The sequence below is a fragment of the Perca flavescens genome, chromosome 5, assembly GCF_004354835.1.
Source record: "Perca flavescens isolate YP-PL-M2 chromosome 5, PFLA_1.0, whole genome shotgun sequence".
NCBI lineage: Eukaryota > Metazoa > Chordata > Actinopteri > Perciformes > Percidae > Perca > Perca flavescens.
The window spans coordinates 13,149,136-13,165,996 of record NC_041335.1 but is presented as its reverse complement, the minus strand read 5'-3'; the positions used below and the strand labels follow the sequence as shown (position 1 = coordinate 13,165,996).

General features: G+C 40.4%; 1 protein-coding gene across 1 annotated transcript in view; it reads right to left on the bottom strand.

Moving 5' to 3' along the window:
* The window catches only part of grin1b (glutamate receptor, ionotropic, N-methyl D-aspartate 1b), a 64,362-nt gene that overhangs the window by 31,998 nt on the left and 15,503 nt on the right, over window positions 1–16,861 (bottom strand). Inside the window, 3 exon segments of the mRNA XM_028577663.1 lie at window positions 912–1,086; window positions 7,783–7,904; window positions 8,610–8,707. Of these exon segments, the coding sequence (XP_028433464.1) occupies window positions 912–1,086; window positions 7,783–7,904; window positions 8,610–8,707 (395 nt within the window).

The following is a 16,861-nucleotide window of genomic DNA, read 5'->3' as shown; positions in this document are numbered from 1 at the left end:
AACATCACAATCCCCATATTAACAACTTTATTCATTAATAAAGACAGTCTGACGGTGCCTTGTCTGTTTTCATAGTAATGCAATACACTTTGCAGTACGTTTTCTCAGTCCATAACAGTCAGAAATAACAACTGTTGTATTCTAATTAAACATAAATGAAATTTGTTATACGCACCATGTCAGAATAATATCAGTTGAAATATGAAGGAATTTAAGACAGATTTAGACCTTCTTCTTAAACCTCACCTCGAGCCCATTATCATTTCAGTTAATATTGTTCTTCAATAATTAATATCTCCATATTTCTAAGACCAGTTATAATAAAATGAATTACAACAAACCTTTTGCCATATAGTAAACCTGGGGGTTTTAGGGTCCGTTTTGTAATGTGTGTTTGGATGTCAGTTGGCAAAAGAAATACCAGTTCTCTACTGTCTCTATTGAATGGAAGGACAAAACTGCCCCCCCCAAAAAATACTTAAAAACAAAGTGCAGTTCAGGCCAAACAGCTCGCTTATCCACATCCACTTTCAAGCAATCAAATCAAATCCGTCTCCAGATTATAGAGATTATACTCTGCATACTTTTTCCATTTAATTCAGAAATACATCACATTACAGAAGCTCGAGATGCTCCAACTGCTGTTTCAATCACGCAACTGCTGTTCAAATATTTTAGAACTTTGCCATGTCTTAAATCTACTGGTATACCGTATTATATATAGTCTCTCAGCAGAATGAAGACATATTTTTTCACTCATTTTTACAACATAACAATTTACACATGACCCAACATTAAGATGCAATATAGTAGGAAAAACCGACTGAACAGAAGAAGATACTGAGTTTAAATCTAATGACATCATCAATGCTAACTGAGGTTGACCTCTGACCTCAGTCGGCGCTACTGACCGTTTAAAGAGTGGTCCTGTCCTCCAGATGTTGGTGTTTCCCACGCAGCCCCGCGGAGGCTCCGTGATGTTCTCCTTCTCAAACAGCTCCTGCAGAGACTGAGCCACCACTGCCACAGCGTCTGCGATGTGAGCCGACTCGTTTTTACCGTTAATCAGCTGGAGGCCCAGCAGGCCTGCACCACACACAACACACATAAACATAACACACACACACACACACACACACACACACACACACAGACGAAAGAGGTTAAACACGCACACAGCTGGAAGCTAATTAGACTGCAGACTGAAAACTGCCCTCATTCATACAGTTAATTAAAAACTCACACATACTTTAATTAATTTTACAAATGTAACCAAAGGAGTGCTTCAGTGTAATTCAAACAAACACACTTTCTCAGGGTTTCAGGCGTCAGGTCAGTGTTCAGTACCACCAAACTGCATGCTGGGAGTTCACTCTGAGAATCACAGCCATTTGTCTCTCAGAACAGAAAAAAAGCCTCACTGAGACGTTATAAACTGTGTCTGGTGTTTTCCTTCAGCAGAAACTCATCACACTGCGACGAAAAGTGTCTACATCTGCCCTCCAGCTGACTGACAACAGCTGGCTAACATTTTTAGCATTCCCCAAAGAAACTAGTGGGAACAGCTAACATTTGCTAATGAAAACACTGAAAACAGCTGGCTAACACTGTTAGCATTTCCCAAAGAAACTAGTTGGAACCTCCATGCTGGGAACAGCTAGCGTTTAGTAATGAAAACACTGAGAACTGCAACTGGCTTACACTGTTAGCATTCCCCACAGAGACAACTGGGAACAACTAGCTAACATGTACCACTAAAACCACAGCATGCTAACATTCCTCCAATAAAACCACTGGGTTAAGAACAACTAGATAACATTTCCTATCGATATCAATAGGTACAGCCAGAGTGCGGCTACCAAACGTTCCTCCCTGAAACTACTGGGAAAGAACTAGAGAACATTTCCTTTCGCAACTTTTGAGAACAACTTGTTACGACTGGTAAGACGACAAAATCCCTGGGAGCAGCTAGCTGACAATGTTAAAAAATGTTTACCCAATCTAACTCGCTAACATTTTTTCCTGCAGTAAGTTACAGCTACCTTCCTCCTTGAAACTACTGGAAACAGAACAGATAGCTAGTGTTTTTCTGAAACTACTAGCTAACGCTGTTAGCACTATAGCTAGCTAGTACTCATAAAGTAAAGTTAGCTATTCTCCCTGAAACCAGTTTTAACAAGCTAAGCTTCTTTCCTGTACCTATTAAGCCATTAAATACAGAACAGCTAACGTTAGTAGCTAACTATTCTATTATTCTATAAAGCTCCATTGGGCAGAGATGAATCTCTAACTTTACTTCTAACTCACACCAAATTTATAATCTCCAATCTTAATGTAAACATAACCATAACGAACAGCAAACATAGCCTAACCATCTCCAGACTCAAATGGTTACAGAGATTTTACATGAACTGAACATTACCGTTTGGTATGCCAGTCACACCTCTTTAGGCGGTGCTAAGCTTACATCCCTCCATAAAACTAAAGGGTACAACAAGCTACCGTTTCTCCTTTTGGTGAGTTCACTTCCTTCCCTGAAACTGTTCTTAACTGAAGCAAATGAGCGCTACTGAATAATTCCAGATCACAATAAATAAACTTACAACTTACTCCCTTAATCAGAAAAACACAATCAGCTAACTTTACTAAATAATACTTAGTAAAGCTGGTTATTCCAATTAAACACTGATGGTCACAGCCCACTGGTTTATCAAATTAAACTTAATGTGTTCCACTAGAGCAAAGCATATTATTTCTAATGAGGAATGCTAACAGTGTTAACAGACTGTTGTTCAGTTAGCTGAAGCACCAAATGCAGAAACTTTTTCCTCATAATGTGAAAAGTGTCTGGTGAAGAAAAACAACATCAAAATCCATAATGTCACAGTAATGCTTACAGGTTTCTTTTTAGGGAATTGTTTCAGGAACAACCTCAGCACAATCCTAACTTTACAGAGACAGGAGTAACCATAACAGGAACACTTGTGTAATCCAACACAACAATCCTGCAGCACAAACTACCTCTACGAAGATTCAGTTTGTTTTAGTTAGTGGTAAATCTGTGACGCTGTAGAGTTGTTGCAGTATCGGGTTAGACTTCAGCTAAAGGTGTTCACGTTATTCTGTACATCAACTGTATAAAATCCAACCTAGAAAAGCCTTTAAAAAACCTGCAAAGAAGTTTAGGAAGATTGAAAGTTGAGTCTAACCATTCTCGCCTTGCTATCTTAAATCTACAGGAGCCACTACCTGTTTTTTGCATGAATAACAGCCAACCATAAAGATAACGAATGAATAAATGAATACCTCAGAAACAGTCTCCAAGCTCCAGCAGTGTTGATTGTTTGTTTTTTACGAGGATGAGAGACTTTGTGTTTGAGGTAGGCTTATAATGTTTATCTGTTTACACCAACAATAAACATAGGCAGTTAAAGAAATGGACAACGTGACGCCGTAGATTTCCATGGAGACCAGTGAAGTCTATTAGTAGCACTTTTCCGGTGATGGCTGAGCGTTACTGCGTAGCCTCCAACTGAGCTTGACGACATAGATGTGATGTGAGCAACCTGTCTGAAAGTTGGAAGTCTTCTGGTAGCTGTGCCAAGAGAAATCTCAATCATTCCCAATCTTGCAGAGACAGAGAGCGTAAGTATAGGTTAGGAGATAACATAGGCACAGGCTAATTATTGCTAACTAAAACGCTAGTTATCATTAGTAATTAAACCTAAAAAGCTAATGTAAGTCCAAACTGCCTGCAAGCTTCTCCTGTCCTATACGGTAATTCCTCTACTATGCGACAGTAAGTTGCGTGGTTACGACACAATCGTTAGCCTATCTTTACAAAAACGTCTGCTACGGAGCCATAACAAGGTGAGATACAAGGTAATGGAGCCTTTTATACATTGTCGTGTTTCTTTAGAAATAAACAATAGACAAATAGAGTCTTTAAATGCTTCAGATGTAAAGTTATTCGCTGTCAAAGTGGCGCCAAAATGAATGGCAGTCAATGTGATGCTAATGGCGGGTGATGGATTGTTAGCAACAAAATGGCTCCACAGGAGGTATGCTTTGTGGAGGCTGGCTTACCCCCTTGACAGTAAAAGGCCTGATGAACTGACTAACTGGCTGGACGTGCACTCCTACGTGTCCCCACATTAATGCACACACAGTACATACAGTGTGCACCTATAGTCTGTCAGGGCAGACTGATCTCATGAAGTGGCGTATGTATGACACGCCAATTCGTATATTTTGGCGTGTTATCAAGACGCATAATCGCTTTTTAGCGTGTTTATCAACGCCGTTTGGCTGCCATTGACCTACATTACGTGTGAATTTTTGGGATTGCGTCCCGCATGTGGTGTTGTTCAACTGTTTTTGTTTTTAAGCCTTCCCCAATGTTTCTTTCCTAAACCCAACCGTTTATTGTTTTCCTAAGCATGTGACGTTGGTTACCGTCGTGTTTTTTGTCGTGTTTTTGTGTTACAAAAGCCTTTCCCAATGTTCTTTTCGTAAACCCAACTTTTTTTCTTTTTTTTTTTACATGCGTGTGACGTTGTTCTTGCGATAGAACGGCACGTTCTCGCGATAGAACAGCACGTTCTCGCGATAATTGGTATGTTTGCATCCGCTGTATACAGCGTAGACATACACGTGGATAGCTCAAAACACGCCATTTGGCTTTAGGAAAGTGGCATGTACGTTTACGCAAAGTCATGATGCCATGTTGGTCAGGGACATGGGCATATGACGAAAAAGTAAAGTGGACTTTGCAAAGTTGTCTTGTTGTCAGAAAATGATAATATTTTTGAAACAACGTCCTGAGAGAATGAATGAATCTTTCAATTCAACCTAGTGATGATTTGTCTATGTAGAGCCTAAATGAGCTGCAGGCCTGAAACATGATCTTCTCATTTGTTGTCATCTCTCTGGATAATACTTGAAATATCATTGTTAAGACTAAAACCGGTAGGCTAATGTCACAATAAAAAGGCTTTTATCTGAAACAGTTTCCCTAAAAAGAAACGTCAAACTTCTCCATCAAAGACAAAACAGCTGAGGATTATTTTCAGAGTGCAGTCTTGCTACACTTTTAAGAATATGATTTGATATGATGATCATTTTTTGACACATCTGGAGTTCGGGAGAGAAAGGGATATGTAGAAAAATGACACATCATTTTTAAGAGTGCAGCAGCTGGCTGGTGAGGATGTTTTCTGAAACAAAAAGCCACGGCAACAGAGCGGGGGGCCGATTACCCAGCAGCCAGAGAAACGGGCGAAATGTTCAACACGTACAGGACGAGGTTGAAATCTCATATTAGTTTACAGGAAGTCTTCAGACCAGAGGCAGATTGAAATTTAGGATCACGGCGGATCTTATGGTGGCCAAAAGTATGTGGACGGCTGACCATATGTGACAGTGTAACATGTTTACTAATGTGCTGCTCTACCAGCCTCCACTGTGCTGGTTTCAGTCTCTCCACCAGATGTTGAACCTGCTGCATTCAGACAGCAGAGCATCTGTGAGGTCCAACACTGATGTTGGTGATCAGATGGGGTTCACAGTTAGTGGTCCAGTTCATCGAAATGGGGTTGGAGGCAGTTGAGGTCAGGACTCTGTGCAGATCAGCCAAGTTTTTTCACAGCAAACTGGGAAAACCAGTTCTATATGGAGCTGCTTTGTGTAAAGGTGGACCCTGACCAAAAGTAAAGGGGTGTCCACATACTTTTGGCCGTATAGTGTAGCTCTGTTTACATCAAGTACTCATCTGGCTGACTGAGTAATTAGCTGACTCATTAAAACCCCGCCCCCTCAATAGCAGAGCGGGCTCCATGTTGCAGTGGGTGGAGCCTCTATCGGCCAATGGCAAAGGGCAAAGCATCAAGCAGGAAACAGGAAGCAGCGGCGGCATCTTACCAGTTTGTTCAGACACACGTCATGGTAACCGTAGCAACACTAGCTGTTTATCAACCCCCCCCCATTGAACCTGAATAAAGCTCACCCAACCCCCCCTCCCCTCCCCTCCCGTTCCCATAGCAGCACATGTTAGAGTCTACTGTGAGAACGGGCAGACGGGCGGGCGGACGACACACACTATAGAAAATGAAAAAAACAAAAAGATGTTAGACACATTTAAAGCCACACAATTACAATGAGCCAGAAAAGAAAACAGTGGTTAGGAACCTTTAAACATGTTTTTTTTTTCTTCTTTTTTTGTTTAAACGTTCAACCAGCAGTTAGAAAAAAACAGAGAGAAAAACACACCAGGACGCTGAGAATCTAACTGTGATGAGGATGAGCTTCCTTCATCAGAGACCTACAGCACTATCAGACAGAGAGAGGCAGAGAGAGCAGCCATATTTCCATCCAATTGCTTTGTAATCATGATGAAAATGATTGATTAGTGTATCAGTAGTCTCTCACCTGAGGTTTTTTGAGTAAACAGCTAACGCTCGCGACCAGATTAATAATGCTTTAAAACTATTTACTGTAACAAAGCTTTAGTGATCTATCATCCTCAAAAACCTTTGCATCAGTTGTTACTTGTCTAGTGACCAATAATCCTAATGACAAAACTGCCAATCAGAAATACTGATTTATTGAGTGTAGAATAGATTTCTGTTTTCTCAAATTCAATTATTCTTTGCATAATGATAATTCATCTACAAAATATAATTTATGTTCTTACTGAACTCTTTTTCTGTTATCAAAATGTCTCATTGCACACTCAGAATTTAATTCCATAACTACCTACAGGTGACTGCTGTGCATCCATTAGTTTTTAGACTGATTTCTATTGATTTAAAGAACATTTGGATTTAAATAGATACATTGAAAATGATCGGCAGCGATGGATAAGATACCTAGTTTGTATCCGTTACCCATTAATCACACATTAATCCATCACTCTCAGAAATAAAATACAATAACTCTTCTTATTCCTTTCTTTCAATTTATTTCTACCTTGACTATGACTTCTGTAAGCACATTCTAACATTAAGTAAACAACTGTTCAGACCCACCATTAAAGAATTGCTCATATGCCCTCGCAATTACCCAGCTATTCCCTACCAACCATTTCAAATACCCCAACAATCACCACATATTAACACCCTATGCCATCAAATCATATGCACTCATATTTATTTCCAGCTTTTTAAAAACTGTTAAATCTGAATTTGTATTTTGCAATTGACAAACAAAAAAATAAATTAAAACATTAAAAAACTGCTGAAAATCAGATTTTCTTTTAGCCTAATTTTTTTTTAAATTACTGTGAGTGTTTTTTCCGCTTTTCTTTCCCAAACTGGAATTGTTTTCTAGCTGTGCTCATTGCAAAGGGAGCTTGTTTGCTGTGAACTGTGTCAGCATGAATCAAATCTTTTTATGCAGTGACATGTCATCCTGAAATGTCTGAAGTCAGTTCAGTTTCAAAACCTTAAAGCTGCCAGTACAAATATAGAAACAACAGAAACCAACAAAAGTCTAACAACTGCGCCTGAGGACTTTGATCTTGAGCAGGTGACAGATTTATTTTTTGATGAGCTGCTGCGTCTTGTGATTCAATGTGTGATGCCCAATATCACAGCTTCATTACGGTGCCTGGTGAAGCCTGTTTTATTCACTTCAGTGTCACTAATAGAAAACGCCTGCTTTTACTTTAATTTTACTTCTTGCAGTTAAGAATGATCTTGACAGTTGGATGGAAGCAATGCTGATAGATAGAAACAGAGAGAAACGCGTAGAGAGGGGAGGAAGAGGAGGCAGAGGTTGATGTACCATCTGGAGCTTCATTCAGAGCTTTGCCGGTCATCTCTCTCTCTCCGACCAGCCAGACGTAACCAGAGCCGGTCATGTTGAGCTGACGGGCTGCTTTATACACTGCTGCAGCTTCGTCCTCACTGCAAGCACACAAAAGGCAAACAGATTTGTTGCTATTGTTGATGTCATTCACAGTACAACAGTACACAATTATATAGTAACTCCTAGTAACAATTACGTACATCCTAATAGTCTTCAGAATTAGCATGACAAACACCTAATAGCCTACAACCATCTAATTCGATGTCTCAACATCCCATCAACCACTGACTTGTAGGGATGCACCGATTTTACTTTTTCTCCCCCATTACCTATACCCAAACTCAGGGTATCACTATGCTGAGCACCAATCCAATACCACTGCTATTTTCCCCACATCTAAACCTCTCTGTGTGGAAGTTATTAAAGTCATTCATCATCTGATCGATACCAAATCTGCTTAATTAGGTCAGTATGAGCGCTGATATCGATCCTGCAGATCAAAACTCGAGCAACTGCACAAAAACATGAAAGCACACCTCATACACCCTAGCAACAGCCTTGCTACAATGTTGCAGCCACCATATATATCCCTGCAACCATTTTGTAACTATATAGCAACACCCTAGCAAACACCTCCTAACGTGGTAGCTACCACCCAGACATCTTAGCAACCACCTAAGAGCATCACAACAATGAGCAATTGCAGTAGCAATTAGCCCAAATATTCGACCTGGTAACAACCTAGTAATGCCCTAGAAAAACCACCTAGCAACCACCCAAAACACTCTTGTTATTATACAAACCTGGCAGAGAGGATGATGACTCGGGCCTCCAGGTCTTTGGCCTCCAGCAGCAGAGCCGTCAGGTTGGTGTCTGGGCTGAAGAGCAGCACCTTCTCTGCCTGAAGGACCACCACGCAGGGCGACAGGTGGCAGCGCAGGGTGACAGGTCACATCGAAGGACATTGAGAAACACGGCAGAACAAAACACCACAGAACACATCATAGGACACGCATTATTAGCTGTGAACCATCAAATTCCCCTCCCTGTCCCACCCCTGCTCCCATGACCCCAGCCTCGACCATGCTCCCTCTCACCCACGCTACCACAGGGGGAGGGGGGCAGGGCCAAGAAAATGGAGACAAAGTGTTCAAGATCTGCTGAACTGAAAGAAAACTCAAAGTTGAAGCTTGATTACAAAAAAGGAGGGGCAAAAAGTTTTGCGTGGTGTGGTGGCACATGCAAACTGAGGCGCTTTCAAGACTCCAACCAACCAACCAATCAGGGACGTGCATGTTAGAGAGTGCTGATGCAACCGCAAATAAAAAAAAAAAAAGTTTTGAGTGGAGAGAAAGGAAGAGGAAAAGGGGGAGGAGGGAGGCAGGGAGCACAGGAGCAGGAGAAGGGGGAGGAGGAGAGTTCATTTCCCAAAAGAAAAAGAAAAGGAGGTTTGATGTTGCAGAGGAGTGAGAGGATCCTGGTGGGCGGTGTTCCTTAGATCTGCAGACAGAGCCAAGCCTCAGCCTGGCTGCATGCAACCCTTCACATGGGGGAGGAAGAGGAGGGGGGAGTGGTGGAAGAGGAAGGGTGTCTCTCCTGCAAGTGTGAACCCAACCCCGTGTGCAGTAATCATGAAAAATCAAAAGAACGTAAAGAGATGGTGGACAAAAGACGAGCCACCAGGATAAGAGTCTATCTCTGGATCGGATTCTTGGGGGTGGGGGGGGGGGCGGACTGGTGTTTGGCTACTACCGGGCGATCTCAGAGATTGGTTGGGCGGCGTGCATCATTTGACCATGCAAGTTTATACCTTGGGTGTTCTCCTGAAGTCAAAGTTCTGTTGGTCGATGTTTTCATAGTTCCTGTTTTTAGTCTGATGAGTAATGTGCACAGAGAAAATATGCAGACACAGAAGAAGATTATAGACAGTCAGAAGAAATGAGGGCCAGTAAAGCATCCAACAAATGATTCAAGTCTGACGGGATGCTGGAGTACGCAAACACATCACAGGCTGTCCACCTGCCTGTCCACCCGTCTGTCCACCTGCCTGTCCACCTGCCTGTCCACCTGCCTGTCCACCCGTCTGTCCACCTGCCTGTCCACCTGCCTGTCAACAAGTCTGTCCACCAAGGTGCAGATGAAATTATCATTCGCATATTAAACAATAAGCCATGTCTCCAAAATAGATTCAATTCAAATAATAAAATAGTAAGAAGACTCATTTGATCTCTTCCAAATAAGTTACACAATGTTGTACTACCTAAAAATGTAAATGCAAAACTAAACTTGAGATGAGGTAAATGAAAAAGTTTAGGTTTAGTTAAAAGATGAATAAAATTCCTGCATATACAATTTTATTTTAGGGAAAAAATAACTTATAACTTATGGTTAATTTCTTCAGTTATGTTTAGTTATGGAGATAAATATACACCTGAAACCTGCTGTGAACAGATCTGTGTTTTATTTTTAGGCAGACGGAGAACAAAGAACCAAAATATCAGTTTGAAGACGGAATCAGGAAGCTGTCGAACTCTCACAAACACCTCACAGCTGATTCATCAACCAGTCCCTCCAGGATTTTTTGAGATTGTTGCGGCCCAAAATGCTTGATTTTGCAGGAGCTTTTGTAAAAAATTGCGATAAAAGTTGCAATGTCTTTTGTATTTTTGTTGCAATTGAGATTTTTGTTGTTGTATAGTTCTTTAAAAATAAAAAGGACATTTTCATGAGTTACATTTTACTAGTTCTCCTAGTAACCAAAAAGGCTCAGGATGCTGCAAATGTTGGTATATTATGAAATGGCTGGTGGATTTAAGACAAAAAATAATTATTTATTGAATGAATCAAATTTGAACATATGTGTCAGTGGCTTGTTGATCTTTTTACATTGTTAGATTATTTCCTATCCTGGCCTGGGACACACATTCATACGGTTTGATAAATTACTTATTGGACTTTAACTTATCATAGCACTTACAATAACAAGCATAGCTGTCCTCAATTTAGGTAATCCTGTACATCTCATCTCCGGTTTCTCCTGCATCCACCGTGTGTTTGTGTGTGTGTGTGTGTGTGTGTGTGTGTGTGAGCGCCTCAGTCACGGGGGGAACGTGGCAGCCCCGCCTGCTGCGGGGAGCCGACAGGATTGAAAAAGCAGCTGCTTTCAGCGACTTTGGAGTGAAAAACCGTTACAGCGTACAGTGATGTTAAAATGTATACAGGTTGGCAGGACAGTCTGAAATGTTTTACACGGTCTTTCGCTCTACGTTTTGTTGGTAAATGTGAGATGTTCGAGTCCCACACGTCTCGTCTTCATATCAGTAACAAGGAAATTAATTTGCTGACGTACGTGTGTTACGTCAACCCGTTCTCACTCCCGCTTGGTCAGTGGCTCTCAGAGTCACATACTGATGCAAAGTCTGGCACGTGGGACTGCTGGGATTGGTTGAAGTCGCGGGAAACTCCGGTTATTGGTCAAATTTTCTGAAAAAAAGTTGTGGTGATTGGTCAAAATTGCGAGTCGCACCAAATTCACGGTGATTGGTTGAATTTGCGTGAATTGTTGCAATTGCGACATCGCGAAATCCTGGAGGGACTGATCAACAGCAGAGCTGGAAAACCAAATTTTTTGTAGCTTCAACATGTACAGTATATCAGTTAAAGCTGTATGAAATCCCTCATCCACCAACAACAGCTGATAAAATCTGACATTTCAGCTAAATCATCAGCAGCTTATTGACAATCTGCTTTAACTTTCTGACATAAAGGAAGTGTTGTTTCAAAATGTGCAATTAACAGTAAATCTGCAGAGTTTGTAAACTGAAAATTGAGGAGGGGCGGAGATTATCTAAGGATCAGTTATTTCAATTCAATTCAATTCAATTCAATTTTATTTATAGTATCAAATCATAACAAGAGTTATCTCCAGACACTTTACAGATAGAGTAGGTCTAGACCACACTCTATAATTTACAAAGCCCCAACAATTCCAACAATTACAGTAATTCCCTCAAGAGCAAGCAGTGGCGAGGAAAAACTCCCTCTTGGGAAGAAACCTCGGACAGACCCAGGCTCTTGGTAGGCGGTGTCTGACGGGCCGGTTGGGGGTGTGATGAACAGTGGCGATAATATATATATATATAATTTCCACTGCATGGTACGGCTCAACTAGCTATTTTTTGGTTTTCCATTAGCAAAAGTTGTCAATAGTACCTGTTACTTTATTTGGTATCACCTCGGCTAGGTTCCAAGTGAGATGAGTTCAGCTAAGAACCCCGCCTACATTGAGGGGGATAAACTATCTGCAGTGGAAACTGAAATGTAGAAAACCAAAAAAATACCAAAAGCAAGTCGAGCCGAGCCGGACCGTGCGGTGAAAACCATACTGTAAGTAGCCAAGTCTATATCCTTGACGCTCCACTCCCGGGATTGCTACAGTGCCGATGTCCGTTTCCTTCCGCTTTATTTGTGTTGGAATTCGGAGGATTTATGAAGACTATCAGTTAACTGCTCCTCAGATCACTGCAGGGTAAATCCAGACAGCTAGCTAGACTATCTGTCCAATCTGAGTTTACTCTTGCACGACTAAAACAACTTTGAACGTATACGTTCCACCAAAACAAGTTCCTTCACGAGGCTATTTTGCGGCGGCTCCATGCGGAGCATAGAGCCGCCCATGATGATTGTGATTGATTAAAGAAATGCCAATAAACCAGAGCACGTTATTCTCCCATTCCGGAAATCTGTGTGGACCAGCCAGACCTTCCTCCGGCAGCACATCTGTTGTTTTAGAACCACACGCGTATTATAGTATATCAATAATAGTGCCATTGCATCTGTATCTATATTTTAGTTAACAATAAAACCACCCAAAGATAAGAGATATCCCTGAGCTCCATTACTGGACTGATCGAGACAAATACATGAAATGTAAAAACACATTAAGTCCAAAAACAACAGGCTGTAGTAGAAGATGTGTTGAGATGTACAGTAAGTTAGTAGAGTCTCAGTTAGTGAACAGCTGCTGCCTTAGTCTCAGTAAAGTTTGTTTTATCTTTACTCTGAAAAGTCCTCTGATGTTAAGTTGGTGTGGCGGCACAGTGTCCCATTAGTCCTCAACCCAATCCGCTCCAAATGTTAAGCTCATTAAATTTACATCACGACGCAAAGTCCCTGAACACCACACACACACACACACACACACACACACACACACACACACACACACACACACACGCAACCTTTATACAGCTTTTTAATCCCTGTCTGTTTCAGGCTGAACCTGTTAATGTGTGAAGGGTTTTGGAGGTCACACAGTTAACACGTCTTTACGAAGGCCAAGCTGTTGCTGCTGTCATGTAGTGATGTTATTTTTTACATCATTGTTCCTGATTTTACCTTTATACTACTTCTACTACCTAAGTAAAATGCACTATACTGAAATAATCATGTATTCAACGAATTAAAAAAAAACAGGAAGACTTCTTAATAAAATATTATGTAACATTGGCCTACTTTTAAAACAGACGGTGATTAGAAATTAAGCTAATAAATAAAGGTCTGATTAATGGTAATTTCCATTTTTTAATCACCGTCAATGATAATCAACACTTCCTGCATATGTTTAAAACTAAAAGCCTACCAGGAAAAAGGGAAGCATGATGTCGTTAAAGTAATAATCTAGAAAATGTGAATAAATTAGGGATGGACGGTATATTGACTTTAAAAGTATTTTTTTCAAACAAGATATGAGATGCGACAGTGCCATTTATATCGATATAGTTTGTTGTTATGTTACATAACCCATTTCTTCCATAAAGCCGTGCCTGTTGTTGCTGCCACAGCAAAAAAACACAGAAGAACAGTAGTTACTATGGAGCTAGGCTCATACATTCATACATTCAAACATTCAAAGTCGTACGTGGAAGTGGGTGAAGTCATTGTTCCTGCTGAACTGCACAATCTGGCACAGTTTATTGCTCTTATAGTGTAAATGGTACCACGTGTTGTCCAAAAAATTTTTTAAATGGAACTTTGTCACTGGCATCAGTTTGTTAAGTAAAAATCACATGTATATAGTGGATAGAAAGCATTCAGTCTTAGTTCTCGCAGTAACACCATTTCCTGAAGGCAACATGACAGAGGAGTCTTCTGCCTTCTTTGTTAGGCTGTCACTCATAATTCCACGCCCCTCTGAGTTGAAGCCACGCCCCCAAGCAAAATTGGGGCCAAAAGTCTGAAACTGAAAAAAACTGATCTGAAACTGAAAAACAGATCTGAAACTGAAAAACAGATCTGAAACTGAAAAAAAAGATTTGAAGCCGTAAAAAAAATAAGTTTTGAATCTGAAAACATGAAATGTGGAACTGAAAACAAATATAAAAGTGAAAAATGAAAATTTATAATTTATTCAAAATAATTCCAGAATTTAATTTAACTTTTATTCAAACTGAAAGAAAAATTGGTAAACTTATTTTTAGTTTGAATACATGGTTTCATTTTTTCAAGTTTTAGACCAAAACTTAAATTTTCAATTTCAAGCTTTAGTTTTATATATAACTAACTATATATATATTTTTTAAACTAACAAAACATTTTGCCCTGATTTAGCTCCATAAGTTACTGGTTACTTCAGTTCTATGAGTTAAGGCTTGATTATACTCCAGAACAGACACGTACATGGACAGCTGCGGACCCCAGGGCGCATAGTTTCTAATAGCTCCAGGAATGCTTTTTATCATTTATCACCCTTTGCATTTTTTTTTATCAGGTTTTAATAAAAGTGCTTGTGACATCTCACATGTAGCTTTAACTTACAACTGAACATTTAGCCCACTTTGTAGAAAATACCAAGATATATATTGTGTATCGCCATTCAGCCGAAAAATATCAAGATATGATTGTCATCGCTATAGGCGCTCTGCCAAAGAGAACGAAGTGGAGATCTTCGACACTGTAACTTCAAGCAACATGAAGGCTTTTAATGTGAAACATCTGTGCAGGAAGTGTTGAGTTTCATTATTAGTCGCTTAACCCAAAAAGTGCTGTGGAAATGAACATGGTGTATACATAATTTAGATACATAATTTAGATAGATAGATAGATATACAGTATATGTTAGTTACCTGTCTACATGTGTTCCTGCTGACCTTCACTTTTATGTGAGAGTTTACAGTTTATGGTGCACAGTGAGTTTGCAGAGACATGGTGAATCTTTGATTCTCCATACAGCGTGTAACTGTACAGCAGTCTCTGTGATATTCATCATTATTACATTATGATGTTTAATTCAGAAACGTTGCAGTTCAGTTCACCTACTTTAACTACTGTGCTGTAATATTCATGTTTCTCCTCCAACATGCGTGAGTCTCACTAAGGCTCCTCAGTGAGACAGGAAGTCACATTTTTAACTAATCTGGACTCTTTTTTTTACTGTTTTATTGTGCTCCGAAGTACCTGTGGAATCAGACTTTAAACTGTTTCCCTGCATAGATTTCAAACATCTTTCATTCAGTTTCAACACAAATATTTATATTTATAAAAGTGTCCTCAGCATGGTGCTCTAAAATTTGTGTTTACAAATTAACAGAATAGGAAGTTAAATTAATAATTTAAAATATTCTGCTTTGGGACTTCATTTGTTGTACTGTAATTTTCTTTTCTATCTTATTTTTATCTTTTATTTCATTTTACTCTTTCCTGAAATGGACCATTCTGCATAATGAGTATTTTTTTACTTTTGGTACTTTAAGTATATTTTGATAGTGATACTTTTGTACTTTTACTTGAATGGGGCTGTACTGGACATTCAGAACATTCATATAGTAGCAAACAAATATTTGCTATGTAAAGATATAGTGGAGTAACGGCATCCTGAGCAGAGAGGAGGTGAAACTCCCTCTGTGTGTGTGTGTGTGTGTGTGTGTGTGTGTGTGTGCGTGTGCTGTAATCCGAGCTTCTCTGTTCTTCGGTCCGGCCGCACGTGCATAGGTGTTTCGCGTATTGGGGGTCTGTGAGAGCCTTGTGGAGGCAATCCCAGCTTGCAGTTACCTTCAGTATTCCGAGTAGAGCACCTTTAAGTAATATTTTGAAAGCAGGAATTTTACTTGTAACAGAATATTTCTACAATGTGGTATTAACTGCTTTTACTAAAGTTATCTTCAGATCAAGGTCTGAGTACCTCTTCCACCACTGAGAATAAATACTGTCATACATACATTTTCTCTGTCGATGGACTTATTGATTAAATAATCATATTTTCCTACTGACCACTTTGTTCTGTGTTTTACTGAGACTTCAGACTCCTGATACATCACAGAGGGAATAAACGTGATCTGTCTGTCTGTCTCTCTGTCTGACTTGAGGACAGACAGACAGACAAACAGACAGACAGTTGGTTTAACAGCGAGGCAGGTCGACAGCTGTGACAGAAGCAGCTGAGATGTGTTTGCACGACTCGGACTCCTTCAGTGTTGAGGAGATGAGAAACCAGACAACAGACGGAGGTGAGGAACTGAAAGATGACGTGGACGGACAGACAGATCAACATATTCTCACTCCCATAGCGTAAAATCCGGACGCTTGGTCAGGTGCCTTTGCCATTGTTATTGACGCTAAAAGTCTCCTTTAGCGTCAAATCTAAACGCAATTTATCTAAACGCAATTTATCTAAACGCGCTTTATCTAAACGCGCTTTATCTAAACGCGCTTTATCTGAACGCGCTTGGTCGGGACTATTGGCGTCACTTTTGACGCAGTTAGGTTAAGGAAAAGGTCATGGGTGGGCTTACGTTTCCATGAGCTGCGGGAAGAACGGGACGGTTAGGTTTAGGAAAGATGACACGCGGGACACGATCCCCGGCCTCTTGGGTGAAAGTCCTGCATTGTTTGACCCATCCAAACTCCCTATGCAGACTTTCATACGACTCGCTACCGTTGCCGCTCTTAGTGCTACGTCATCTTCAAACACCGTGTAGCTGCTGCTCTCCCTGGTGCATTCTACAAACACACTGAAGGGCGTGTTTTGCGTCGCTTCCGACGCTGACAGCCACTGTCC